Source organism: Cricetulus griseus, chromosome 3 (assembly GCF_003668045.3).
Source record: "Cricetulus griseus strain 17A/GY chromosome 3, alternate assembly CriGri-PICRH-1.0, whole genome shotgun sequence".
Taxonomy (NCBI): domain Eukaryota; kingdom Metazoa; phylum Chordata; class Mammalia; order Rodentia; family Cricetidae; genus Cricetulus; species Cricetulus griseus.
The window spans coordinates 79,958,892-79,986,264 of record NC_048596.1 but is presented as its reverse complement, the minus strand read 5'-3'; the positions used below and the strand labels follow the sequence as shown (position 1 = coordinate 79,986,264).

Genomic DNA, 27,373 nt, shown 5'->3' with positions numbered 1-27,373 from the left:
TCTGGTCTTAGAACTCACAGTTTTACCTCAGCCTGTCATAGACAAGAATTGCAGGCATATGCCCCCACATTCAGCCTTGTGTATACTTTGCAAAAATTTTCTTACTTTGGTATGTAAGTACAGGTGCCCCTTCATGGTGGAGGGATTGATCTCAGCTACACATCTTTTACCGGTGTTTGTGCATGTTTACATGCATGTGCAAGACAGAGGTCAATGCCACTCTCCACCTTTTCTTAAACAAAACAAAACAAAAAAAAAACCAAACAGGGTTTTTCACTGAACCTAGAGCTCACCAATTTGGCTAGACTATCTGGTCAGCAAGCCCCGGGGATCTTCCTGTCTCCATTTCCCCCAGCAGGGGATGGCAGGTGCTGTGCCTGGGCTCAAATGGGTTCTAAGCAAGTCCTTATGTTTGCACAGTAAGCACCTTACTGACTGAGCCATCTCCCCAGCCCTCCGATAGTCTTCTTGAGGAACTGTCCTTGGCTGGACAGGCTGCCTTCCCCAAGGTTACACCCAATTCCTGGGGTAGTACCTCATGCCTGGCCAGTACTAGAAGACTTCATCCCTTTGTCTTGACAGAACTAAAACACCCACCTTCGCCTGAGACCTTTCAGTTTGCTAAAGCCTCCTGTGCCTGCAGCTGATTTCTGCCCAATTCTACTTCCTCTCTTCCCCCCACAGGAATTGGTCCTAAAACAGCTCCCTATAAACTTCCTACATACCACCGATCAATAACTTTTCATCTCAGAGACAGTTCCAAGACAATCAACCACCGAGACAAACTCCCATTTAGGCCCTGGGTATAAGATCCTCCCCTCTGGATCTGACTTTTGTCTTCTCTAACCCTAAGAATCCCAGGTACATGTAGGCCTGTGTATAGTTAACTTGACCCCCAGAGAAAAAGTGTGTTCATTATCCTGCCAGGGCAAAGACACTCCTTCAAGTGCAGAGTAATAGCACAACGTTTTCTCGTTTTCCCTGAAGTCCCATCTGGATCCAGCCTCTTCTGAGCGAGTCCCGCCATCCATCACAATAAAGCAGACCATATTCACAGCCCTTTAACAGCCACAGTATGGCTATTTATGTCTTCAGGCTGACAGCCATAGATCCCTCCTGGGGGCCCTCTGTGATCTTCTGGGTCCCCAAGGGTTTTCTGCCATAAAGAGCATGGTGGCTCCTCTCTGAATAGAAAGATTCCAGCTGTTTTATTCAGGTGAGTGATGGGATACTTCTATCATGAAGAGAGTCTTTTGGGGGAGATAGGAGACAAAAGGCCCAAAGCAAGGACATGGATTTCTTAAGTTCACATCAGCAGCGGAGCTGGGATTAGAACATATTTACTTCTGCATCCCTTTTGCTCTACCTCACTCTTCCCTCCCAAGGCCCACAGTTTCAAGTCTACTAGAATCCAAGTAGAGCTGTAGGAAAGGGAACGGCTTTGTCCTATATACCTCAGAGACATGGAACTCTGAATTATCAGTGCTATTGAAAAACAAGAATGTATTGTGAGACTAAAATGGGAAATAAGGAGAACTGTGTGAAAAGTGTATTTGGCTTCTTATAACTACACCCCCATCCTAGTTGGCAGGAAAAGATCAGGTAAATCACTATTATCTACAGTGATATGCAACCACTATCCTGATGGAAAAAAGATGTTTTAATCCTACACACACACACACACACACACACACACACACACACACACACACACTTTAATCTGAGGTCTAGAATCTTGGATGGAGGAATACACATCAAGAAGTTCTAAAAATACTGTTAAGGTAAAAGGAAGAATTTATACTTGTATTTTTTTAACACCATAATTAAGGGAGCCTCATTCTACTAAGCTGGAGTTATAACAGTTGCAAACTGTTCCAACACTTACTCTTGGCCAGTTATGAATATCAGTGAATATTGGTCAGGAATTCCCTACTGTGCTATTATAGCTTCTTTTACCCTGGGCAATCAACACAACAGATAAAAAGCCAAAATTATGACTCCTTCAAACCTCTCCAATGCTTAAAAAGAGAAAAGGTGAAGAGCTACGGCAGTAAACAGACATGCAGTCTATCTGGATCACCAGAACATTGGAATTACCTAGTGCCAATATCTATAGCAGAGGGAAAATAAATTATGTAATTAAAAGACCAATATTTGGGCTGAGAAGTCTTACACCAGCAATCCAATCTGTTCTCCTTAATCTTCGTGGTGCACTAATAGTGCTGCACATTTCTGCAAGGATGCTGGATTTGGTGGAATTTGAAACCTGCTAAGTTTTGTGGTCATGCAGGCATTCCAAAAATAGGCACAGATGTCACTCTTCTAGGTCTTTCTAGAGATAGATTAGGTGGCACATAACAGAAAAATCATCTCCATTTGTTCTTTGGTCTGCTGAGAAAGAGATGGATCTAAAATCAGGGTTAATGGTGTGACCTAGCAGAGAGCAATGGTGGAACCCTCCAGGACATAGCAAAATCATAGACAAACCCTCTGTTGTTGTAGCAATTTATATTATCGTTTCCTGTGTATGCACCCAATCTAAGGCTCTCTCCACACCTCACTCTGTAAATAGTATCACTGAACATCTGGGTGTCGGAAACCAACAAGCACTTCAGGTTCTTCTTCGTCTCCTTCCGCTATCAGCAAGTCCTTCGCTCTGCAAAGCACGCACATCTGCCGCCCATTTTTCTCTATCTTGACGACCGGACCTGAAAGCCACAATTCTGCTTTAGACTATCTGGCCACTTCTGCGGTCCCTACATTCACTGCCCCTCCCCAACTATAAACTATTTATCCGAACTAAATAAGGTCACGTCACACTCCTTGCCAACCCTCCCCCCAACCCCCCCCCCCCGTTCTTTCACATTGCGTCTGGAACAAAATAAAATCCAAACACACACTTGGCTCGTTGGTGAATCTAAAGACAGGATCTCACTATTCAGCCCAGGCTGCCGTGGAACTGATGGCTCTCCAGGTTCCTCTTCCCCGGTGCTGGGATTCACGGGCGCTCGCCCACCCGAATCCCACCTCTGGCCTCTGCCCACCTTCTCTCACACCGCTCTCTAGTCACACGGGCCGTTTAGCAGAACCCCTTTCTCTCTCCCCAGTGGCTGTTCCCTGTCTCTGAAATAGTCTGCACCTGAACCTCACAGGACAAATCTTTAAGACCCCAGTGGGCCCTGTCTCGAACCACTATTGAGCCCACAGCGCCGGGCTGAGCCGACGCCCCCTCAGGAAGACTCGGCAGAGCAGTCCTGGGAGCCGCCGGCCGGCGCGCGGCTTCGCTTCCGGGTGAGGGGCGGGCGGGCCAAGCAGTTCCGGGGCGGGCGGCGGCTGCGGGTCCCGGCGCGGAGGGCGCGAGCGCGCGCGCGGGCCGAGGGCCGAGGGCGGCGGCGCGGGGACCCCGGGGCCCAGCGGCCCATGGGGCGCGAGGCGTGAAGCCGCGGCCTGCCCTGCGGTGGGGGGTGGGGGGAGCGGGGCGGGGCGATGGATAAACTGACCATCATCTCAGGATGTCTCTTTCTGGCCGCCGATATCTTCGCCATCGCCAGCATCGCCAACCCGGACTGGATCAACACCGGGGAGTCGGCGGGTGAGTGGCTTGCGCGGCCCGGGAGGGCGGCCGTCCCCCGGGGTCGGCGGTCCCGAGGGTTAAAGGTCGGCGCCGGCGTGGGGGCGGGTGGAGGCTGCTTAGCTGTGGCTCCCCCCTTTTCCCCTTGAAGAGTATGTGGTTATAATCTTTGCTTTATTTTAGGCCCGGGAGCTATAATAATACTAATAATAAACTTCATTTTATGGACCATCTTTCATTCCAGCGCATCTCACGCACACGCACGCGCGCGCACACACACAGACACAGACTCGCAGACACACACACACACACACATATACACGCTGGAGATGTCTTAATAGTACTTAGAAAATTAAATAACACATTAGAGTGGCAGGCAGCCCCAGCGGCACTGCCTGCTGGAACACTGGAGCTGGAGGCGGGTTTGTGTGTGGGGGTGCCCTCACGAAAGAGGGGGGGCGTATTTGCGAAGGGTATCCCAGGTGAATGCGCTGATAGGGTTCTCAGCTCCAGTCCTCTTTTCCTACTCCCTGTTTCTCTCTCTCTCTCTCTCACCCAGACCTGCGACACCAACCCTTTAATTAATGTAAACATTTGTCAGGAGAGTAGCTCAGAATTAGGGAACCATCCTGTTTTTGAACTGCTTTATGGACCATCTTTGAACTGCTTGTTGAGTGCAGGTGAAGGGATCGAGGAGTGGGAATGTCCGGGCTCCTTGAAACGATTTGTTATAAAATGTATAGCTATGCTGTCAAACTTCTTAAGTGTCACTTAGGGTTCTCGGTTTGCCCAGCAATATTTTTAGCTCCTAAGAAAATTTAAGGGCTGTAGCTGGGACATTTGTTGCTTCCTCCTCCCTCTCCTCTCTAATCTAGACCTAGTAGCACAAAATCATGCTGTCGGATTTACTGATTATTAAAATAACACTAAAGAATTCTATTTCTCTTGGCTGTAGTGTTTTAGCAGAGCTCTTCATTGTAATGGGTAAAAAAGGATGTTTTGGAGTCATGTGGAATTTGGTAATACCTGTGGGCTGTTTCTAAAAGTGTTGCTGACTCCAGACAATTTATTCAGCTATGTGTGTGACATTCGGTTCATTACCACTGTTGTTTTTACTCTAATTGAATGTGTAGTGACTCGTTTGTGAGGCTTTGTTTGGGGCTTTACATACTTAGGAGCAAAGGGATCATGATGGTGAGTAGAGAGATCCTTATTGGAAAAAGATTTTTTTTAGGTAGAATCTCTGTAGGTGTCGGATGAAATGTCCAGGAGCAAGATAGACCCGGGAAGGGAACTGTTACTATACATTATATAAGAGAAGAGAACAGCAATGGTGCAGCATTCCTGAGATGATGTTGCAGAGGCCACTCACATTCAAAAGAAAGCAAGAGTGGAATGAATACAGCACCTTCAGATCAGCTATGAGTTGGCAAAGACATGGGAGGGACAGTGGTCCAAAGTTTGAAGAAAGTAAAAAAAAAAAATGCTTGAAAAAGGGAAATCGATGTAGAGAGCATGCCAGATGGTCAGGCAGCACCAAAGCTTTGTGGACATCAGTGGTTGTGAAGGTACATACAGTGTGACAGCCTTCTTGCCCCACTGACCTTTAGTTGTGGCCAGCTGCTTTGAGATCCATGTAGCTTAGGTAATTTTCTAAATACCCTTGGGAACAAGAAAACATCAAAAATACTAATATGAAATCTAATAGAGGCCTCATCAAGCTTGGAGGTTTTCATATACCTGCAAAAAAAGAAAAAAAAAAGAAAAAAGACAAAGCAGCTAAGGTATTGAGGGTATTGGCTAAGTAACTGTAATGATAACTCACAATAAACAGTAAAAGTGAGGGGGAAAAAAGCTGATGGTGTGTGGTCAGTAGAATTGTGGACACAATGAAATTGAAGACCAAAGTGAGGGCTGTAGCAGAGTGCAATGGCAGGGGAAGGTGGGCGTAAGACCCAGTGCTAAAATGAAGTGTTAACACACTTTAGAGATGGTTTTTGTCTGCCTAACAATTTCCCTCACTACCTCAGGGTATCCTTCAGTTAAGTATTCTGTGTGGCTAAAAGAGGGCTAACAATAGGAAAAGCTTTCAGAATTCTCTTAGTTCTTACCTTAAGTGGGTCAAAAAAAATAGATCCCCTAAAAGTTAAAATTAAAGGTGGGATTGTAGCTTTGTAGCTTATTGTTAAGCACCTGCCTTGTGTGTGAGATCCTGGGTTTAGTGGGCAGCTGGGGAGGAGGGTGAGAGGGAATGGACTAAAGGCCTCCTCTGTTGAGTGTGTGCTCTCTGGCAAGGTGCACTTGAACTGGATATTCATCTGGATACTCAGTTTGCAGTTTTACCTGAGCAGACAGTTAGATGTTGTCTTAGGTTTAAACACAAAACGAAAACAAAAAAAATTTAAAAACAATAGTTACATCTTTTCAAATCAAAACAGTTACAAGAAGTACAACTAGGATGTGGGGGGTGGTAGGACTGGCCTCATTCCAAGGTCTCCACAAGAGCGACTTCACTTGGTAGCAAAAATGAGCAATTTCCCTTCAATGTACCATATCCAGTCTATATTAATCTTGGTTGTGGTGTTTTATTAGAGTATTTTTCAAAATTTATTTTACTTTATGTCTATGGGTATTTTGCCTACATGTATATGTATATGCCCGGTACTGGATGTGGCCAGAAGAGGTTGTCAGATGCCCTGAGTCTGAAGGAACAGATGGTTGTGGATGCTGGGAATCAGATCAGGGTCCTTTGGAAGAGCAGCCAGTGCTCTTAACTGCTGAGCCATCTCTCCAGCCATCTTATTGCAAATTTTAAATGATTTTTAAAAATGCATCTACAGCAGAACTCTTAGAACTAAAGCAATCTGCACAATGTAGTCTGAAAACCACTGTAGTGAACTAAGGAAAAGCTCAGGGTTCAGATCCAAGTACCATCATTTGCTGGCATTGTGGCATTGGCTCAAGTCCTGTAGCCTTTCCATGTCTGCTTCCTCCTCTGTAAAACAAAGACAGTAGCTACCTCCTTGGCTTCTAGTGATGGTAAATGCATTAATTCACAAGAAGGATTAAAAATGGTGCATGGACTGGTGATGGTACTGCACTCCTTTAATCACAGCACTTAGGAGTCAAAGGCAGGCAGATCTCTATGAGTTCAAGGTCAGCCTGGTCTACAGAGGAGTTCTATGACAGCAAATGCTACACAGAGAAACCCTGTCTTGAAAAATCAAAAACAAACAAAAATGGTACCTGACATTTGTGTTGCTGTTTTTCAGTAAGCCTTAAACTCTTACTGTGGGAAATGACTTCACTAGATGTTATTGGAAATATGTAAGCATCAAGAGTAACATACCTGAGCTTAGAGTTAGGTGTCTTCCCTCTTGCTTTCTTTTTCTTGTCTTTCTCTATCAGTCTGTACTGTGCCTCTTGCTCCATTTCTCATCCATTTGGTGCCCTTAGTGTCTGTGTCATACACAAAACCCCTGCTGAGAAACTGGGTTACTTGAAGATTGGGGCCACATGTTTGAGTGGCAGAGTTTTAAGTTTGTTTTTGTTGTGCTGGTGCAATACAGAAAGGGTATTTTGTATATTTGTATGCATTCTGTGTATTTTTACTTAGCTGTGGGAACCTTTCCAGCATTTGTTCTGATAGCTGTGGCTTCTGCAGATATAATGAAACAGTGTGTGCAAAGGAAAATGCCTGGGGAAAGCACTTCAAGAAGGACCCTTAGCAGTGCCCATTAGTACAACCCAGGAATGTTTAGTGCTGGGTAGATATAATGACACGGTTACATATTCTGTCTGTGGAGGGCAGATTCCCGCTGGCAAGTGGACTCAGCAGTAATAGCGGTATTGCTTATGTAGTGCATTTGGCTGATGTGAAATTGCCATTTCCACATTCCCTGTTTTTCAGTATTGTATATGACATGTGAGTGTCACTGTTTTCAGGGTTCTTTTTAAGAAAACTTTGCTGGGGCTGTGGTAGTGTAGTACACTTGCCTGGTATGCAGGAGGCCAAGTTTGAGTACTGAGAAGGAATCTGCTCTTTCAAGTGTTGCCTTCAGTTTTCATTTGTCTTAAATGAGATTTAAATTAAGTTAAATTTTTTAGGGATTCAAATTTTTACCAGATTATAGAATAGGACAGGGGCAGATTTGAATTTCAGTCTTCCAATGTTGGCTTTGGACTTCATAGATACTTCTTCACTTCACTGTCACTTTTTCCTTTTGTCCCTAAAGAAACAAACTTTTGTGTGGCAAAAAAAAATAATAATAATGCTGTAAGATTTTGCATGCTCAATAGTTATTTCAGATTTCTAGATCCCTGTGTGGAGGTATCATCCCTCTACAGCAAGCATTTCAGTGACTTCCCTAAACACTGTTCTCTGTAACGGCTACTGGGGCTTCTTCTCTACCTCCAACCAGAGTCTAGAGTGGGCGTGTAAGGAAAGGCTACTGCATTTGCTCCTGAAGGCCTTCCATTCTTCTTTCTGTTCAGATGGATGTTGGCACTTGAAGGCACGGGGAAGAAGGAGTACCTCAGACATCGGTACCCTCATCCCTGATACACTTTCTGGTTTTTGAGACAGGATCCATTTTAGGCTGGCCCTGAGATTATTGTATGAGTGAACGTTCTCTAAAGAGGCAGAACCAAAACTCATGTGTGTGTTTGTGTGTGTGTGTGTGTGTGTGTGTGTACACATATATATAAGAGAGGATGTCCTAGACTGACTTCAACCGACAGGACTGTGTGTTCATCAGTGGTCATTTACATGGTGGAGAGGCTGAGAAGCTGCTCCAGGAGTAGATGCCTCAGCAGCCCAGACTGGCTCCAAACATCTACAAGGCCCAAGACTGGATTCCCATGGCAAGCAGCAACAACAGGATAGACAGTGGCAAGAAGCAAGGCAAGCAGGCGACATACTGTTTTCCTCTGACATGTCTAAATGGAGACTGTCCTCCAGGTATTACCTTCTCTGAGGAGCGTCTGTCCTTTCTGGAAATACCTTCACAGACCAGACCATGCTGTTTCTAAGATTATCACATTCACTGTGCAGCCCTGCCAGATCAGCCCACTGTCCTGCCTCTGCATCATGGTTACTGGGATTATATGACATGTGCCAGTTTTATCCCTGTTCCTATTTTAAATTAATTGAGGGGGAAATAATTAGGAGCTAAAATGTGATGTTAGTACTTGTAAAGAATTGAAGAGTGGCTTATTTGGGACAAGAACTTTCCTACTACTGGATCCCAAAAATGTATACTTAACTCTCCAGTCCTAAGCTGAAGTGGGAACCTGTGCCTGCAGGACCACTGGAGGGAAAGAATGGAGGTGTTTTCACATGCAAAAGTCTGGGCTACGTATGCCTGGTTTTGTCTCTTATGCTAACAGATGAAGTCACAGTCCCTTCTTCCTGCCCTCCCTACTGCCCCTATCTTTCATGGATAGAAACTTGCAGAAAATGTCCCAACATTTCATGAGGATGTTTCCTTTTTTCTTAAGTCTAAAGACTGGGAGATACTTAGGGAAAAAAGGTATCATTTTCCTTCTGGTTCTTCCCATCTTCCCCAAAAGAAGTAGTTAAGTCTCACCTAGGTGACTGTGACATGATAGACAGTTCCCTGAGACTGGTGCAGCATTAGCGTGTAGGTCCTGGCCTATGTACTGTTTTAAAACATTAAAATGCATCTACCTAAGCAGACTCACTTATTAAGTACGGGGAAGTTATTCCTGAATAATAACAGCAAAGTAACTCCAGTGTTCACAGACATGTGGCATGAAACAGCTCTGTGACAGCATAGCTGAAGCCAGCCTACTCAGAACTTGTCCCATCAGTCCCATGGGGACTTGTCAAGAGAGACAAGGTCTGAGTACCAAGAGAGCAGAAGCTACAGATGGGTTCTCTGCTTTAAAGAGCAACCATACTATTTCTCCATAAGTCTCCAGCATTACCACATCTATTTTAGAATGTTTTCATTAGTCCAAAAAGCACGCTTACCTCTCTAAGTCATTGCCCTGAGCTTAAGCAGCCACTAATCTTTCTGCCTAGAGAGATACAGGTTCTGGGTCTTTTAGATAAGTAGAATTTTGTGATTGGCATTTTCATTTATATTTTCAAAGTTCATCCGTATTGGACTTTTAAAATACTTTTTGTTAGTGAGTAATATTCCATTATAGCAATAAATTACATTTACCCATTCATCAGTTGATAGAAGAAAATTCTGTAATGATAAAATAGTCCACCGGTGTTCTTTTTAAAAGTAAAGACAGGTCTTTTATAATATTCACAGGATATACTCAACACTTTAAATCATTTGATACTGAATTTCACAGTGTAAACAGCATTGATTTTCCTTTATGGTCTTCCAGAATTCATTTTTTATCAGTATTCAAAAGATATGTAACTAGAGACTCAGTATAATAGGCCTGAAAGTTTTGTAGCAAGAAATGGCACTAAGAGCATGGACAGAAAGCAGAAATAACTAGAAATCATTAAAAGAAGAAATTCAGGAAAGGAAATCACCAAGTGATAGCTGGCAGTGTGTTCATTAGGTTGGTGGTGCCTGTCATGGTCCCTCTTAATAGTAGTCACAAACATCAGTCCTCCACTGTTTAGCATAGAGTGACCAAACCAGTGTCATTGTTTGACTCATTGCCTGATAAATGAGGGTTTATTTTAGAGCCACCGAGTAGTGAGATGGCTCAGTAAGATTTGGAGGCTGACAGATTTAGGTTTTGATTCTTGAATTTGAGGCATGCAATATCTCTCAGCTGTAAAATAGAGATGATACAGTTAGTTCAAAAGATGACTTTTGTTTTGTTTTTCAAGACAGAGTTTCTCTGTGTAACAGCCCTGGCTATCCTGGAACTTGCTCTATGGACCAGGCTGGCCTCAAACTCAGAGATCCACTTGCTTCTGCCTCCCAAGTTCTGGATTAAAGGTGTGTGCCACCACCTGTCTCAGAAGATGACTGTTAAGAAAAAATGCAGCATGTGAGGGCTTAGCACATGGTCTGATACACAGCAAACACCTGGATAGTAGTCATAGTTAGTACTATTACATAGAAGCCAAAACACCTAGCTTTTTGAGGGTTTCTCTTTTGTATTGTCTGTCTTATTTGTTTACTTATGCCTTGTTCCAAAAAGAGATTTAAGACAGCATAGAGTGTCTATAGTTGAACATTCTTGAAACCCAGCTGGGTCCAATCTGGGTAGAAGGACTACACAGTAAGTATAGTGGCAGTATAAACTTAATGGGACACATGTAAGTACCCAAACCAAGAGTGCCTTGGGTTTATGTGTATCTGGAACAGAGTAAAGAATTTTCTAAGTGAGAGGCAGCCAAGCATCATAGGAAGAATGCACAGGTTTGGAGCAAAGAAGCATAGTCACATCCCATTGTCACTGTTAGCCATGTTACTATTTTTAGACAGATTGCAGGGTTTTTGTTGTCTTTTTAAAGAAAAGGTCTCATGCATTCCAAGCTGAGGATGACCTCCCAGGTGCTGGATTACAGTGTGGCCATCACTCTGACAGAGATAGATCTTTTAGAATTTCTTTGGATGTCCACAGCTTTTGTAATACAAATATGAATTTACTTTCCCCACACTTCACTGCATATACTTAACCAGTGGGCATCATATATAACATTATGGAGGACATTTGGGCATATAGTGAAATGCTCTTGTTTGTGAAATAGTTATTTCATCAAGTAACCTACTCCCCTCTGTTCCCCAGGATCTCAGGTGGTGCAGTGATAGCATGTAGGTGTCATTTCATACTCATATGTGTAGGTGTCATTTCATACTTATACATGTAGGTGTCATTTCATACTCATACATGTAGGTGTCATTTCATACTTATACATATAGGTGTCATTTCATACTCATACATGTAGGTGTCATTTCATACTCATACATGTAGGTGTCTCTGCTCATGATGCTTTGATTATAAAAATGTTTTCTTTCAAACTTGCGCTTACTGGTATTTTTTTGTTTGTTTCTTAAGAACTCCCTAGAATTTCCTTGTCCTGCTAAGCAGCTAGTCCTGAAAAAGCTTAATAATTACAGAAACAACAATTTCATGTTTTGACCATAGTCTACTAAAGAAGTGCCTAGCTAGGAGCCACTTTTCAGTAATGTCCCTGTACCAGTCTTGCTGTGTGCTCTGTTGGTAACAGTAAGTTACACTGAGTACTTGCAAGCTTTTCACTGAGCAAGTAGAATATGCTGTTCCTCTGAAACTGGCTACTTCAGAATTGACAGAAGAGTCTGTGTTTGTACACGTGTCTGTGAATGTGCAACAACCAGCATGTCTGATTTGCTTCTGTAAAGAAAGTTTCAGTGGCCGGGCGGTGGTGGCGCATGCCTTTAATCCCAGCACTCAGGAGGCAGAGGCAGGAAGATCTCTGTGAGTTCGAGACCAGCCTGGTCTACAAGAGCTAGTTCCAGGACAGCCTCCAAAGCCACAGAGAAACTGTCTTGAAAAACTAAAAAAAAAAAAAAAAAAAAAAAAGAAAAGAAAGTTTCAGTGTATGACTCCAGTGCAGTTTTAAGGTAGACATTTCTTTGAATTACTTGTTTAATTGATTTATTTTTAATTAGAAACGTGCTGCACTTTTTTTTTATGTGACTCAGCTATAAATAAAATGTCACATTTGGCATTTTGACAATTGCTGCTGTATATATTGAGAAGAAAGGCAGCTGCTGACTTTTAATATAGATCTGTTCAAATAAGGACCCTATCCTATAGTCAGAGATTTAACAGGAGTACAGAAAAATATAGTTGTATGACTCAAATAAGAAAATGGAAGAGCAATTTATTACTAGCTCTTTGTTTGCAATAAACCTGTATCATCATTGGGTCTGCTTCCACCTATTATGATAGAAGTTCTCTTTAAAAATAGACCATGTTCAGATCACTATATTAATCAGTTCACTAACTTACAATAGCAATTCTCAAACCCCTCTTAGATTATCTAACATGTAACCATTTCCTTTATAAATTTCCATCATTTTGATAAAGCAGATATGTATCTTACCATGAATGTTCCTTGCTGTTCCCATGTGTATTCCCTAAGTCACTGGGCTTATTTCCGTTCTCACAACAAAGGATATTGAAGTGTTTGTGGTTCCAAAGGAACTTGTACTGAATAGTCAGAAGGATTTTTTAATTTAGAAATATTTCAATTATTCTATGTGTATGGGTATTTTGCCTGCTTGTATATCTGTGTACCTTCTCTGTGTCTGGTCTTTGTGGAGGCCAGAACAGGGTGGTGGATCCCCTAGAACTAGAGTTACATCTGGCTGTGAACTGCCATTTAGGGACTGAGAGTCAAACCTAGGCCCTCTCAAAAAGCAGCCAGTGTTGTTCTTAATCACTGAGCCATCTCTCCGGTCCTGAATTTTTTTGGATTTAATTATTTGATGCATATGAATGTTTTGCTTGCATCTTTATATGTGCACCACTTGCATGGCTAGTGCCTATAGAGGATTCCAGATACACTGGAACTGGAGTTGGAGTGTTGTGAGCCACCATGTGAGTGCTGGGAACTGAACGAACAACAGGTGCTCTCAACCACTGAGCCATCTCTCCAGCTTCTATTCAGAAGGATTATATTTAAGTACATGGAAAAACATATTTATCCTTGAAGTACCTGTACTCCTTAGAGATAAAATAGACCAGATGGTCAAAAAGGAAGTCGATTTTGATAAATGTGATACATTTAATAATGAGTATTTAAATAATCAGGAGGTCTTCTGCACTGCTTGTCCTTGGAGGTGGAACTGCATGAATAAAGGAGGTACAGCAAAGAATTTCCATTATAGTCTATTTCTCTACAATGCTGCTAAATATCTTTTCAGAGTATGAGTGTAATCATAGTAAATACTTAGCATAGCACTTTGTGACAGATACTGTTCCAGACTTTACCTGTGTTAACTAATTTAATCCTCACAATATCCTTATATAAGTGCAGTTATTCACCCTGCAGAGAGATGGAAGAGTTACAGGACTTGCCCATAAAGCCAATCCTGGCCTTTAATTAATGCATGTGTACTTAGACAGAAACCATGAGTATGTCTGCATCCATAAAACAAAAGGCACTTAGCAGTTATGAGTGTGGCTCCACTTTCCCTTCCATTCTAGGTCCCATTTTCTCCTTACAGAGCTCTGTATTATAGCCCCACTTCGTTACTGTGTCCTAAGTACAACTCTCTTCTTATCTTGGAGATTTTGCTTATGTTTCCTCAAGCTACAAATCCCTCATGTTCATTCTGGCCCCTATTTTATCTGCATCCTGCCCATCTGGCAGACATCTTCAATTGACATCTTTATAAAACCAAAGTGATTTCACCTTAACAACTTGGACATTTCTCATGGTGCCATGTCTGTGCCTGGTTATTTGTGTGTTTCTTCTAACATTTTTTTAAGTATAGATTCTTCTCGTTTCTTTTAAGACAAAGTCTTGCACAATAGCCCTGTAAGTCACTATGTGCCCCAAACTGGACTTGAACTCAATATAATTCTCCTTCTTCAGTTTGCCTAGTGCTGGGATTTCAGATGTGAGCCACCACACCTAACTATTACAGTACAGAACTTTTTTGAAAGGTCCTTGAGAAAAGGAGATGATGTGTTGTTATTCTCTGCATATTAGGTAGTAGTGTTCTGCCTGAACTTGCTTGCAGGTGGCAAGAAAAAAGGAAGTATCATGGTTAACACAAAGGTTTTGAACCTGAGTTGTCAAGTAGGAGTGTGCAGAATGCAGTGACTGAGCGAGGAGTTTGTTTTAAATATTTTCTGTATGAAGAAAGAGTAAGAACCCCAAGGGGAAAGGAACTAGAATTCAGGAGAGAGAACTGTTTCATATATATAATATGTGCATATATATCAAGTTATTCAGTAGTTATATATCCATAGTGTTGTAATTTTTTAAATGGCACAAGGAGAAGTCATACCACACAACAGGACTGATGGGAGGTTTATTGCAAGAGGAGATAGAAGGGGCAGAGAAGGGGGGCAGAGACCAGTCCCTGGGGACAAGAGTGGTAGAAGAGAAAGGGGGGGAGGGTCCTTTTAAAAGGAAATGTAGTGAATGTACACAGTTGGTGCTCTCAGTGACTGCAACTGAGGGTGTATCCTGTCAGATCCCCAAGGACAGCCCAGTACAGATGCCTGAATACTAACACATAGACTCTCATTTTTTTAAGATACATCAGTTGATTTTCATTGGAAAATTTGAGGTATAGCTACCCTGTATCATTCCCAACTTTAAAACAATATAAGATGAAAGCTAATGTATAGATTGACTGGTTATCTTGGTCAATACTAGTTAGATTCTTAAACTAGTCCTTAGGATCATGCTGTAGCTCTTTACTTATGTAAATAAACTCAATGCAATGTTTTAATCTCCCCCCCCCCTTTTTCATGTCAGACAGGTAATGTGCCATCATCCTAACCAGGTTTGTGAGAGTCACATGTCATGCAATGACATGAGCATCCAGTGTTCACTCTTAGGAACCAAAAAAGCAATCACTTTTAGCATTTTAAAAAGAATAAGGGAAAGTAGCTTGTTTGCCTTCAGTTTATTCTTTAATCTACTGGTTTGGTTTTAGAGCTTAAAACATTTGTTTCCCGTGTTAAATATATTTTACTGAGGTTTTGGTTTGGTTTGGATCAGTTTGGTTTGGTTTTTGTTTTCCAGACAGGGTCTCACTATTGTAGCTCTAGCTGTCCTGGAACTCACTACATAGGCCAGACTAACCTTGAACTCACAGAGATATGCCTGCCTTTGCCTCCCAAGTGCTGTAATTAAAGGTATGCACTACCATGCCTGGCTTGAGCTTTTTGTTTTATTTTAAGTTAAACTACAATCCCTGTACATTTTTTTTTTTTGGTGTGTTTGTAGAGACAGGGTGTCATGTAGCCCAGCTTGGTCTTAGATTCACTACAGCCAAGGATGACTTTGAAATCTTTTTAGCAAATTCTTTTTTTAAGAAATTTTAAAAATTATATATGTGTACATATATGCACATGAGTGCAAGTTCTTAAGAAGACCAGAGGCACTGGATCCCCTTGGAAATGGAGTTAGTGATGGTTGTAAGCCACTCAACATGGGTGCTGGGCTTGGGCCAGTTCAGACTTGGACCCTCTGCAAAAACAGTATGTGTTCTTATCCCTATAATGACTCTTATGGGCCAGTAGAGTGGGCTCCCTTTAGAATTCCACTCTAGAAAAGACTTTAATAGATTTTGGATCAGAAGACAAGCCCTCCTTGTATGTCAAATCACACTGCGAAGTTGAGAGGGCTGTTTCTCATATCCACCTATAGCCATTTACAATCACACTGGTGGTCAGTGTACAATGTCTGGTTTAAATGAACCAACTTACACTTAAGATTTAATGTTCTTGGTGTGAATACCTTCCTGGTTATCAGGAATGGTAGGTACATTGTGGGTTTCTCCCCATTGTTCTATTTCTTTTACTTATTTTTTGCCTCTGGAAGTGGTTGACAGTACTTTTATCCCTTTTTAGCCCAGAGTTAACAAACTAGCCTGTTGCTTATCCTTCATCTCTCCACTGTTCTCTGCCTTTTTTCTTCAGAGCCAGTTGCAGCAAGTTCCCAGCCTGATTATTCAAGCAGTTCTACCGGTTGAAAAGTGACATTCTCAGTGCTCAGTTCCCACTGACTCGATGCATATCTGCTCCTGAACTCAGCTGCTGTTTTTCTGACCTGGTGGTTTTGCTGGGTGTTTTTGGAGAATCCATTCACTTCTGTAATAAAAATGACCATCTTTTGCCCATGTTGATACAGACTACAGGGATGGTAGCCCCCTTTCTGTCAGCTTGCTTCTCTTTTAGACATCCCCCAAACTTGTTAGCTATATGCTTTTCTGACAAGTTCTTGTCTTTTTCCCATGCTGCTGTAGAATTCTAAATTGTCTGTCTGAATTTTCAGTCACTTCAATGGGATTTGAAGGAGGAGTTTTTAATAAATGTTGATTGAATTTATTGGCTAATGCAGTTGATTTGGACTAATTCATACATGCAATACACATACAAGAGATTTAGTACATATTTGTCTAGTATCTTTGAAAATTTTATTAATCATGGGAAAGTGTAATATAGTGATTTTTCTAAGGATACATATTTCTTAGTTACACCATAAAAGGTTTATGTTCTCTGACATCCGTTTATACCAAGAACATGTCTGTGGTTAGCTAAGAATGCAAGGGAAAGGCATAATAGAATGTACTGTAATCCCAGCATTTGGGATCATAGGCAAGGAGGAGCAATACAAGGTAGAGGCTACCCTGGTCTGCACAGTCCAGGCCTGCTAGGGATTCAAAGTAAGACCCTGTATTTGAGGGGAGGGGGTAGATTGCTCATGTTTGCACTCAAATGGCAACATCTAGAGGCAGGGCTCTTCAAACATTTTATACTTATAATCCTGTTGTGCCAGGACCCCACATCTCTAGATGTATTTGTGACTTTTCCTCATTGCTTTAACAAATACCTGACAAAAGCAGCTTAAGAAAGGAGATGTCTGTTTTGGCTTACAGTTTGAGAGTTCAGTCCATCATGGCAGGGATGGCATGGCATTAGAAGCATGAAACATCTGTTCACATTGCATCTGCAGGCGGGAAGCAGAGATGAACTGGTTCTTAGCTCCCCTTCTCTATTCAGTCAGGCACCTTTGCCCCTGGAACAGTGTCACCCACATTTAGGATGGGTCTTCTGACATCAATTAACCCAATCTAAAACTCCTTATAGACATGCCCAGAGGTTTGTCTCATAGGTGATTCTAGATCCTGACAAGAAGACAATATGAACCTTCACAGTAGGCGTGTGGAAGAAGTATGCAAATTAAATATTCACTTATAATTAGTCACACTTCTCCTAAGATTTATTTATTTATTTTATGTGTGTGTGTGTGTGTGTGTGTGTACGTGTGTACGTGTGTACGTGAGTACAGTGCCCACAGAGGCCAGGAGAGGGTGTGGGATCCCCTGGAGCTGGAGTTACAGGCAGTTGAGAGCTGCCAGACAAGAGTGCTGGGCACTAAACTCAGGCTCTCATACTGTTAATCACTGAGCTCTTTTTCCAGCTATCTTCCCCAAGAAATTTATCTTTAAAATAACTCTTTAGTATCTGTATAACAAAGACAAAAGCATATTTACATATTGATGAGAAGGATGTGCTTATTTTACATGAAGAATTCAGTCTTGGCTGAATATTTGCTACTGTAAGGCATCATCAACATTTTTCAGCTAATCAATATTTTGATGATTGTCAGTGCTGAGAATGCTACTTCACATAATACATAGCACAAAATGGCAGAATAGATTTAAGACCATTTCAGGAGTGGTTGGCAATTCTGTCTATATCTCAAGCCAAAATTCATTTAATGATTTTTCGCTAATGAAACTGAAATCAGCAACTCAGTTTTTAAAATCAAACATTCTGACACAGTGTAATCCAAAAACAATTTGATAAATGTACAGAATGATAACAGGAAATCACTAAAAGTCTTTGTTTCCCATTATGTTCAGAAATGTCTCTTTGTACAATAAAAGCACCACAGTTCACAGCATAGAGAAGTCTCAAACCTAAGCTGAGGTGTCTCAGGCAGTGTTCTTTGCTTTGCATGGAAAGATATCATTCAGGGAAGAATGCACGTGGGTTTAGAAACAAGGGTGAGTGCACAGGCCAGCATGGCTGGAAACACCTTGGCTTTGTTGTCTTTGATTTTATTTATTTATTTTGATTTATTTAAAAGGTTTTCAGAAACCTTTTACTGTTACCAAAAAAATTTAAGGCCCTCATATTCAGTTACCTACATCATATCTGAAGCTTGAGCTCAGATTCTGCTTGGGCCATTCCTTAGCATATGATCATGGGCAGCATAACTCAGGTCTGTGTGAGGATTAAAAATATGCACACATATAAAGCTCTACAAGCATTTGTGTTAGCTAAAATTAATGGGACTAACTCTTGAAGAACCTTCTTTTGTTTTGGTTGGTTGGTTGGTTTGGTTTGGTTTGGTTTGGTTTGGTTTTTTTTGAAACAGGGTTTCCCCATGTAACTCTGGCTGTTTTAGAACTCAGTCTGTAGACCAGACTGGCATTGAATTCACAGAGATCTGCCTTCCTCCACCCTCCCAAGTGCTGGGATTAAAGGCAAGTGCCACCATTGCCCAGCGCTCCTTAGCTATAGTCTTTTCAGTAGCCATAAACAGCTGTCTTAGAGTTGATGATAAACACTGTATACTTTCATGTTAAAAGTGTAAATGTCACCATACTAGAATATGCATTGTAGCCAATGGAGACCTTATATGAGAATGCAACTACTACTTTAGTGAATTAGGAATACTTTTTATTTGAATTATGCATTTATTTCATATATTCAAAACCTTAAAACTGATACAAAAAGTAAACTTTAATTTGAATACAAATTAAAACCAAGTAACGAAAGTATATACCAAATTAATAATATAACTATTAAGGGAAAAAGGTAACTAATTTAACTTTAAAAAACTTTATTACAGGAATCAGAGGCATGTGATCTCTGTGAGTTCAAGGCCAGCCTGGTCACATATTGAGTTCCATGACAGCTAGGACTACATCGAGAGATCTTGTCTCAAAACAACAACAAAAAAATACTTAATTACAAGTATATATTTTATTTATGTATGGGGATGATGTTCATGTGGAGATCAGAGCACAGCTTGTGGGAATCAGTTTCTCTCCTTATATCACCATGTGGTTTCTGGAAATCGAACTAGGTTGTCTGGCTTGCCAGCAGAGCCTTTACCTGCCAAGATGACCTGTAACTTTCGGACATAGAACTTTGGGTATAGTCTCTTACTGGGATATCACTTGAGGACAAAAAGAATTTCAAAGAAATATTGCTCTGCAGAGCAATGGAAGCTCATGCACTGTTTCAGATGAGTTCTGCCCTTGCACCCTGGTCTGTTTAGTACTCCCCTTCTTTTATTGGGAAGTATTGATACCACAGTTTTGAACCCTCTCTAAAGGGCCTCCTTTCCTTTAAGAATTTCACTCCCCAAGCTGGGCATGGTGGCACTTGGGAGGCAGAGGCAGGCGCAGATCTCTGAGTTCAAAGTCAGCCTGGTCTACAGAGTGAGTTCCAGGATAGCCAGGACTATTTACAGAGAAACCCTGCACCCTGCCCTCCCCCCAAAAGAATTTCATTCCCTGCGATCATGCCCACCTTTTAAAACCCTATCCTCCCAAATTAAAGAGCATTTGATAAACTCTAAGGTGACCTGACAGTTTTAGTCTACATTCTCATCCCTTCTACTTTACCAACAACTAGTTTCCTGAGTTTTAGCTGGTGCCAAAATAACATATATATATATATATATGTATGTATGTATGTATGTATGTGTATATATATATATATATATATATATATATATATATATATATATATATATATATCTGATACCAATAATAGCTAAGTGAATTTTTTTTGGTTTCTCCTATTCTTTTTTTTTTTAACTTTTTAAATTTGAATTACAAACAAGATTGAATTAGTTGCATTCTCATAGACACTAATATATTGTTAATTAGGGGTGTTTTGTGATTGTGTGAAACAATGTAGAGACATAAGAAGAGAATGGTAAAAAATAGAGTTGGTGGATCTGTTTTTTATGTGAGATTGTGGGAATGTATTACTGTATAAACTGATTTTGAGATGGTTCACCCATTAAGGAAGGCAAACAAAAATGGTGATGAAATAAAGATGTACTAAACAGCTATTAATGAACTCTGTGTCCTGTGAAAAGGGGATGATTAAGTTAAGTATAAATAACTTGGGTAGCCAGGCCTCCTCTGGGGATTGTACTGAGTAAATTGATAGGAAGAACTAAACTGCTGAAAATTTTGTTTGGATGTTTCTTTCTTTTCTTTTCTTTCTTTTTTTTTTTTTTTTTTTTTTTTTTGTGACAGAGTTTCTCTGTGTAGCTTTGGAGCCTATCCTGACACTCGCCCTGGAGACCAGGCTGGCCTCGAACTTACAGGGATCCGCCTGCCTCTGCCTCCCGAGTGCTGGGATTAAAGGTGTATACCACCACCACCCAGGCTCCAAACAATTTTTAAAATTACATTATTTTGAAAAATCTCTTCTTTAATGAGCAAAATCAAATGGAAGTCACTGCAGTATATGGCTCTAAAAAGTAGTTTTATGTAATATATCAGAGAAATTGTCATGATGGTCTAGGCCCAAGATTTCTATACAATTTTAAAAGGAAGATTGGCAACCATAGTAATTTGAAAATGTGCTTTTTAACAGAACTAAAACTATAAAGTAGTATTATATTTCTTTTATTAGGTTGAATTTTTGAGCACTAGATTATTTTAGAATTTTCTGTCCAAAATAAAAGCTCTTTATGGGAAATGTCCCACTTTGTGGATGTCAGTGTTGATGGAACATCTTTATTGAGTTTCTAAGGTTTTGACTTTGGATAAATATTCAAGAAAAATCAAATTGTTTTGCCCAGATATTTCTAAATAATAAACTTTAGCACAGTTGTGAAAGCAGACCTGGTGCATTCCTAACCAGTTCTTTCTAGCTAACACCTAAATATTTAACTTGTTATTAGGTCCCTTGTCCAATTATTTTGAGAGTTAAATGAGCCTATCTGAAACATGGAATGCTGTGGCTGTAAGGAAGCACTCGGTATACTGACAGCTATTATCCTTTTTCTCCAAGTCTCTGAGTGATTCGTGAGTGGCCTTTGTTTTCTTTATGTATACATGTGGTATGTGTACATGTGTGTTCATATGCATGCAGGTATGTTTGTGTTCCTGTACACATGTAGAGACCTGAGGTTGAAATTGGACGTCTTCCTCAATCACTGTCCACACTATTCATTGAGGCAGAGTTTCAGCTGAACCCAGAGACTAGTCTTTCTAGTGGTCTTGCCCCTGGGGTCCCCGGTCTCCACCTTTCAAATGCTGGAATTACAGGTTGGCCACTCTGGCCACATGACATTTACATGGGTTCTTGGAATCTGAACTCCAGTCCTCATGCTTGCACAGAAAGTGCTTTAACTGCTGAAGCATCTTCCCAGCCTGGGTGGCATTTATTTCAGTAATAGCGTTTTAAAATAGAGTTTAGGACAGAACTAGTTTTTTTTTTTTTTTTTTTTTCCTGAACTGAAACACTTGAGATCCCATTTGAGAAGTGAGAAAGAAAACTGCTAAACACCTACTCCATTGTGCAATCTCAGGAAGACTGACTCTCTAATTTGTTTCCTGCCCTAGTCCTTGTCTTCAGCAACTCAGCCTCAGCATGAAAATGTCTCTGTTCCTTTGGAGATAGTTGCTAAGCTAAGCGAACAGATCATCTCCAGGGTCTTTATTATGACTGGTTAACCAAAACCCTTGAGTAGAATATCTGAATACTGTTTTCATTTTATACCTTCATATTTCTAGATTCACAGTGAGTTATTTTCCTAGGTTTTACCATCCAACTCAAGAAATGTATGGTCTCTCACACAGAAAACAAAAGAATATATAGGTGAAAATCAACAGAAGTTTTTACTTTCAATTAAACTTCAGATTTTCTATTCTTGTTTTCAAGTTTCTAGAATAAAATCATACTGAACATTTAAATACATGTGGATATACATTCATTCTTCAGTGTCCCTGGGATGGCTGGGTTTAGTAGCCACAGCCAGATGCACAAGTTCATGTAAAACTGCATACTAACTGCTATAAACCAGATCATTCTTCTGTTTGCTTTTTCATCTCAATTATTTATAATGCTTAATATAGTGGAAATGCTGTGTAAATAGTTGTGCATTGTATTGTTTTAGGGATTGATGGCAAGGAAAAATATAAGCCTTTAGTATTTGAAGTGTAGGTGCAGTTTTGTCCCCCTTCCCCCCTTGGATATTTTCAGTATGAGGTTGGTTGCATCCTTCTAAGGTTATGGAACATGTGAATACTGTATACATTTGTATGCAAGTGTTTATCTGTTCATGTGTGTGCAGGTGTGTTTGTGTACCTGTACACATGTGGAGACCTGAGGTTAAAGTTGGAAGTCTTCCTCAGTTACTGTCCACCCTACTCATTGAAGCAGAGTTTCAGCTGAACCCAGAGAGCTCCTATACAACTAGTCTCTCTATTCGTCTTGCCCCTGGGGTCTCCTGTCTCCACCTTCCAAACTTGGAATTACAGGTTGGCCACTCTGGCCACATGACATTTACATGGGTTCATATAATGCTGTACGCATACAAATGCAATACATTTAAGTGTGCCTTTGTTTTATTGTAATTATTCAGTTGCATACAGTGGAAGTATGTGTTTAATGAATGTGTTGTAATCATTGTAGCCGTGTCGTTGATAAGCTGCAGAACTCTGAGATTGACAAAAGATTTTTAACATAAGAAGAACACAAATAAATACTCTAAAAATCAAAGGCTGTTTTAAGCTTATTTCTGAAACTGCTTCCTTCTTTAACTGACCTCTTAGCATACTGAGTCTGCTTTTGGAATTGTTATAAGTAATTTGCTTAGTGGTATTTTTTTTTTAATTTTGCTGTTTCAAAAACTTTGCTTTTCAGAAGGCTGTAGATCACACAGCTCTTGCTCTGCACTCGCCCTCCATCTCTAGCTTTCCCTCCCCCGTGAACTTGAGTGAGCACATGTCACCAGAGCATTTCTTCTCCTGCCTTTTTGTATTGTTGATGCTTTAAAAAGTCACAAAGGCAGATTGTTTAGTGCACATTCTTGACATTTTAAATACCTCTGATTTTGAAAGCATTCTTTCTCTGTGCTGTTAGATTTAAGTGTGATTCATAAATGAAAGAGGGCTCCTGTAGTTCTCCTCAGTCGAATTGCCTGCCATTTAGTCTTGTGGCCCTGTCATCTGTCTGGTGGTGAGAGCTCAGCTCACCTTCATGTCATGTATGTTACCACTGGTCTGGGGTCTAAGGAAATCTGCTTTGCCTTTGTTTAGAACACTTGTGTTTTAAACTTTTACTTTTCCATCAATTTAGACTTCAGAATATGATTTAGCCATCAACTGACCTGGAACTCTACACACTAAAATCTGCTTGAAAGTGAAAGGTTCAGGCTTTGCTGATCCGCTCTACCTGCTTAAGAGACAGACCCCCACCCCCTGACATAGTCGGGCACGCACAGGAAAACTTGCTAAGTCATTGCCATGTCACCCGCCATGCATGAGGACTTTGGGCATGCGTGGAACCTCAGTGTGCATGGGCAGTCTTCCCTTTAAATGCTCCAACTTCTCTCTCTGCTTCCTCTCTTTACGCTGCTCTCTCTTTACTCTCTACTCTCTCCTCTTCTCTTCTCCCACCTATACGCTCTCTCTGCCTCTCTATGGTGACTAGCCATGGTGGTCAGCCATTACCCCTGTTCCTCTTCTCTCTTAGTTTCCCTACTCTGCCGGGCCTGTATAATAAACTAGTCAACATGTCTCATCTTGCAGCTTTCTCTTTTCCTCTTTTTAAATAAAAACATAACAGAAAGGAAAAATGTTATTGCATTTTCAAAGGCTTTGGGGAAGGTATTTGGACCTCTGGTAAGGAATTTCTTAATTATCAAATTGCTAAACATCTTCACAAAAACTAGTGATAGAGTAGAAAGACAATTTCCTCAGCTTCCTCCTGCCACAAGCTCTTGTTTCTCTATCCTACCCACCAATTCTGAAATTTTCCTGGCAAAATGCTTTCCAAGTCCATTAAATATGAAGAAAATCTATACAAAGGCCATCACATGTTATTTCAGACTCTAGATGGAGTCTATACTAACTATCCTGATCCATCATTGATAAGAATGCCCCAAGCTAGTATTCTCTTGGGTTTAATTTTGCAGACCTTCCCGTAAGTAGATATTTACAACCTGTCATGCATAGCTGCATGAGAAGATTCAACTATGGAGTATTTGGAAATCAAAACTGAATTTTTCTGCAGTCTTTTGGGAATGACTTAGCCCTTGCAGTCATGAACTCACCACAGCTGTGGTTACCTGCACAAGATCAGTCCTCATTCCAACAAGTAGTAGCGACTGGACTCATTGGATCACACAAAAACATGGGGAGGGAGGTTGGTGGGGGCGGACATGAAAGTGGGAGCGGGAAATATTAGAAGTTGGAGGGGAGTGGGAATAGGGAGGTAGAGGTGATCAAAATGCATTGCATGGTGGTTTCAATAAAAATGGCTGTCACAAGGTCATAGGGAGTTGGGACTATTGGGATATGTGGCTTTGTTAGAGTAAGTGTGGCCTTGTTGGAGGAAGTTTGTCACTGTCACTGAGCTTTGAGGTTTCAGATGCTCAAGCCAGGCCCAGTGTCTCTCTGTTTCTTCTGCCTGCCAATCCAGATGTAGAACTCTGAGTTCTTTTTCCAGCACCATGTCTGCCTGTGTGCCACCATGCTTCCTGCCATGACGACAATGGGCTAAACCTCTGAACTGTAAACCAGCCCCCAAATAAGTGTTTTCTATTAAGAGTTGCCATGGTCAAGTTGTCTCTTCACAGCAATAGAAACCCTGACTAAGACACACTGTATACACATTATAAAATTGTCAAAAAATAAATAAAAGACTTACTTAAAATCACTATTTTCCAGTCAATTTAAGCATGGATATGTCTGAAAATTGCTTGTACACATAAGACACATTATTTTTCCATTTCAAAATTTGCTTAGAATATCTGAACATTAACTACCTCATGTATTTTTTTTTTAGTTAAATTATGTGTCAGTACTTGTCTCTTTACCATTAAATATTTTCAGTATTGTTTGACTCTTCTTGGAAGGGGACTTTTTTTTCAACTCTTATTGTGAGATGACAAAGAATCACAAAAAAGATGATCAGTTTATCCTAATCTTCAAAAAGTACTTTCTGAAGGCCCAGATATAAGAAACTAGGCCCAGTCTAATGAGTGATCCAGACAGTTAAACAGCTCATTGAAAGCCACTGAGAAAAGCACTAAGACAGTTCCAGGTGCTCATTGCTGTGGAAGCTCACTGATTGCCTCTGAGGCATGGAAGGTTAGCAATGGTTACAAGACAAATGACAGTTTCCCCTCCTTTTAAAAATTAAATACATATATTCTTAAAATAATTTCATCATTTCTCCCTTCTCCTCGCTGCCACCCCTTTCATATATCCTCCCAAATTCATGGCCTCTTTTTCTTTAGTTGTTGCTATCACATAAATGTTTTTTAAGTTACATATTTTTAAAATGATTTATTTGATTTGATTATATGTGCATTGGCGTTTTACCTGTGTGAGGGTGTCAGACCCCTGGAAGTGGAGAATCAGGCAGTTATGAGCTGCCATGTGGTTGCTGGAAATTGAAACTGGGTCCTCTGGAAGAGCAGCCTGTGCTCTCAACTCCAGCCCCATGTAAATGCTTTTTTGTTTGTTTGGTTTGGGTTTTTGAGACAGGGTTTCCCTGTGTATCACTGGCTGGCCTAGAACTTGCCCTGTAGACCAGACTGGCCTCGAACTCAAGGGATCCACCTGTCTCTGCCTCCCAAATACTGGGATTTAAGGGATGCACCACCATGCCTGGCATATATATATATATATATATATATATATATATATATATATATGGCAGTATCTAAAAATTGTGTATAAATTGGCCAAAGAAATAAGGGACATGAGTGTCCTGGGTAAAAGGAAACATGCATGCAAGGCCTTAGAGGCTTCTCCACCCCTACTACATTTTTGTGTAGAAAACTTGGAAGCTTGGTGGATGGGGAAACAGGGATTGGCCCATAAAGAGCATGGTTTTATTGTAAGCAGATTTCCTGAGAAATCATATGCCATTCAATTCACACCTTAAAATGTACTGTTTGATGTTCTCTAGTTTGTATATTCACAGCTGTACACCCATCATCGATCATCAATTTAGATTTAGCCAATGCTCAATTATAGAGCATTTTCATTATCTTTAAAAAAAAAAGCCCTTTAGTCATCACCCCACCTACCCTAGCCCTAAGAAGCTATTTAATCTACTTTCTGTCTCTCTGTTTTCCTACCCTTTATAGTTCACATAAATGGAATCATTATCAGTCTTTTATCACTGGCATTTTTGCATAACATTTTTAGGTAATGTCCATATCATAGCATGCATCAAAATTTTATTCCCTTGTGTTGCTATTGATGGATACAGTCTACAGTTTAACAAGGCAAGGCATCTTGTTGTTAATGGATATTTGGGTTATTTCCACCTTTTGTGGCTGTTACAAACCTTCATATCCTTACATGTTTTCCTCTGGACAGAGGTTTTTCTTTCTCATGCTCATACACCCAGCAGCGACACTGCTGAGTAGTGTGGTGATTCTCTGGCTGTTCAAGGAGCAGCAGGCCTGTTCCAGTGTGGTTCCAGTCCCTCTTATACTTGCCTATGTACTAGTAATGTGCGAAACTGCCAGTTTCCCTTTGATTTTCTGCAGTTTGAATATGATTTGTATATACATACATATATACATACATGCGTACATAGATATATACACTTTGTCCTCCTTTATTTCTGTGGGTTTTAAGGGCTTTTTAAGAAGATTTGCTATGTTTTATTTTTGGCTTTTTAAAAATGTGTCTGTGTTTGTGCTCATATACATGTGAATGGCTAGAGGCCAGAAGAGGATGGTAGATACCTTGGAACTGCAGTTAGCAGGCAGTTCTGAGCTGCCTGACCTGGGTGCTGGAAACTAAACTCTGATCCCCTGCAATAGCAGCAAGTGCTGTTAGTTGTTGTGCCATCCCTTTATCTGCCAGCGGCTTCTGAGTAAGGCCTGAGACCTGC

General features: G+C 40.8%; 2 protein-coding genes and 1 non-coding gene across 7 annotated transcripts in view; 1 reads left to right on the top strand and 2 right to left on the bottom strand.

Annotated features, from left to right (window-relative positions):
• Window positions 1–2,489: 2,489 nt before the first annotated feature.
• On the bottom strand, window positions 2,490–3,503 carry LOC113831297 (rab11 family-interacting protein 3-like). The gene is made up of 3 exons (XM_035441617.1): window positions 3,497–3,503; window positions 3,151–3,447; window positions 2,490–2,708 (listed from the first exon to the last, which is right to left on the bottom strand). The coding sequence occupies exons 1-3, from the start codon at window positions 3,501–3,503 to the stop codon at window positions 2,575–2,577; spliced, it is 438 nt and encodes a 145-aa protein (XP_035297508.1). The 3' UTR covers window positions 2,490–2,574.
• The window catches only part of Vwa3a (von Willebrand factor A domain containing 3A), a 133,467-nt gene continuing 109,469 nt past the window's right edge, over window positions 3,376–27,373 (top strand). For all 5 annotated transcript variants that reach the window (XM_035442252.1, XM_035442251.1, XM_035442254.1 and 2 more), the window contains exon 1: window positions 3,376–3,592. In XM_035442252.1, coding sequence (XP_035298143.1) covers window positions 3,513–3,592 — 80 coding nt within the window. In that variant the 5' untranslated portion in view covers window positions 3,376–3,512. The remainder of the gene's footprint in view (window positions 3,593–27,373) is intronic.
• On the bottom strand, window positions 14,994–15,097 carry LOC113831298. The gene has a single exon (XR_003484337.1). It is a non-coding gene; the product is annotated as a small nucleolar RNA U13 (small nucleolar RNA).

Bases quoted from the DNA above. Each gene is read 5' to 3' on its own strand.
- LOC113831297 (XM_035441617.1), bottom strand. The intron at 2,709-3,150 runs GTGAGGTTCAGG...TGTGGCTTTCAG, and splicing joins GGGTCTTAAAGATTTGTCCT to GTCCGGTCGTCAAGATAGAG.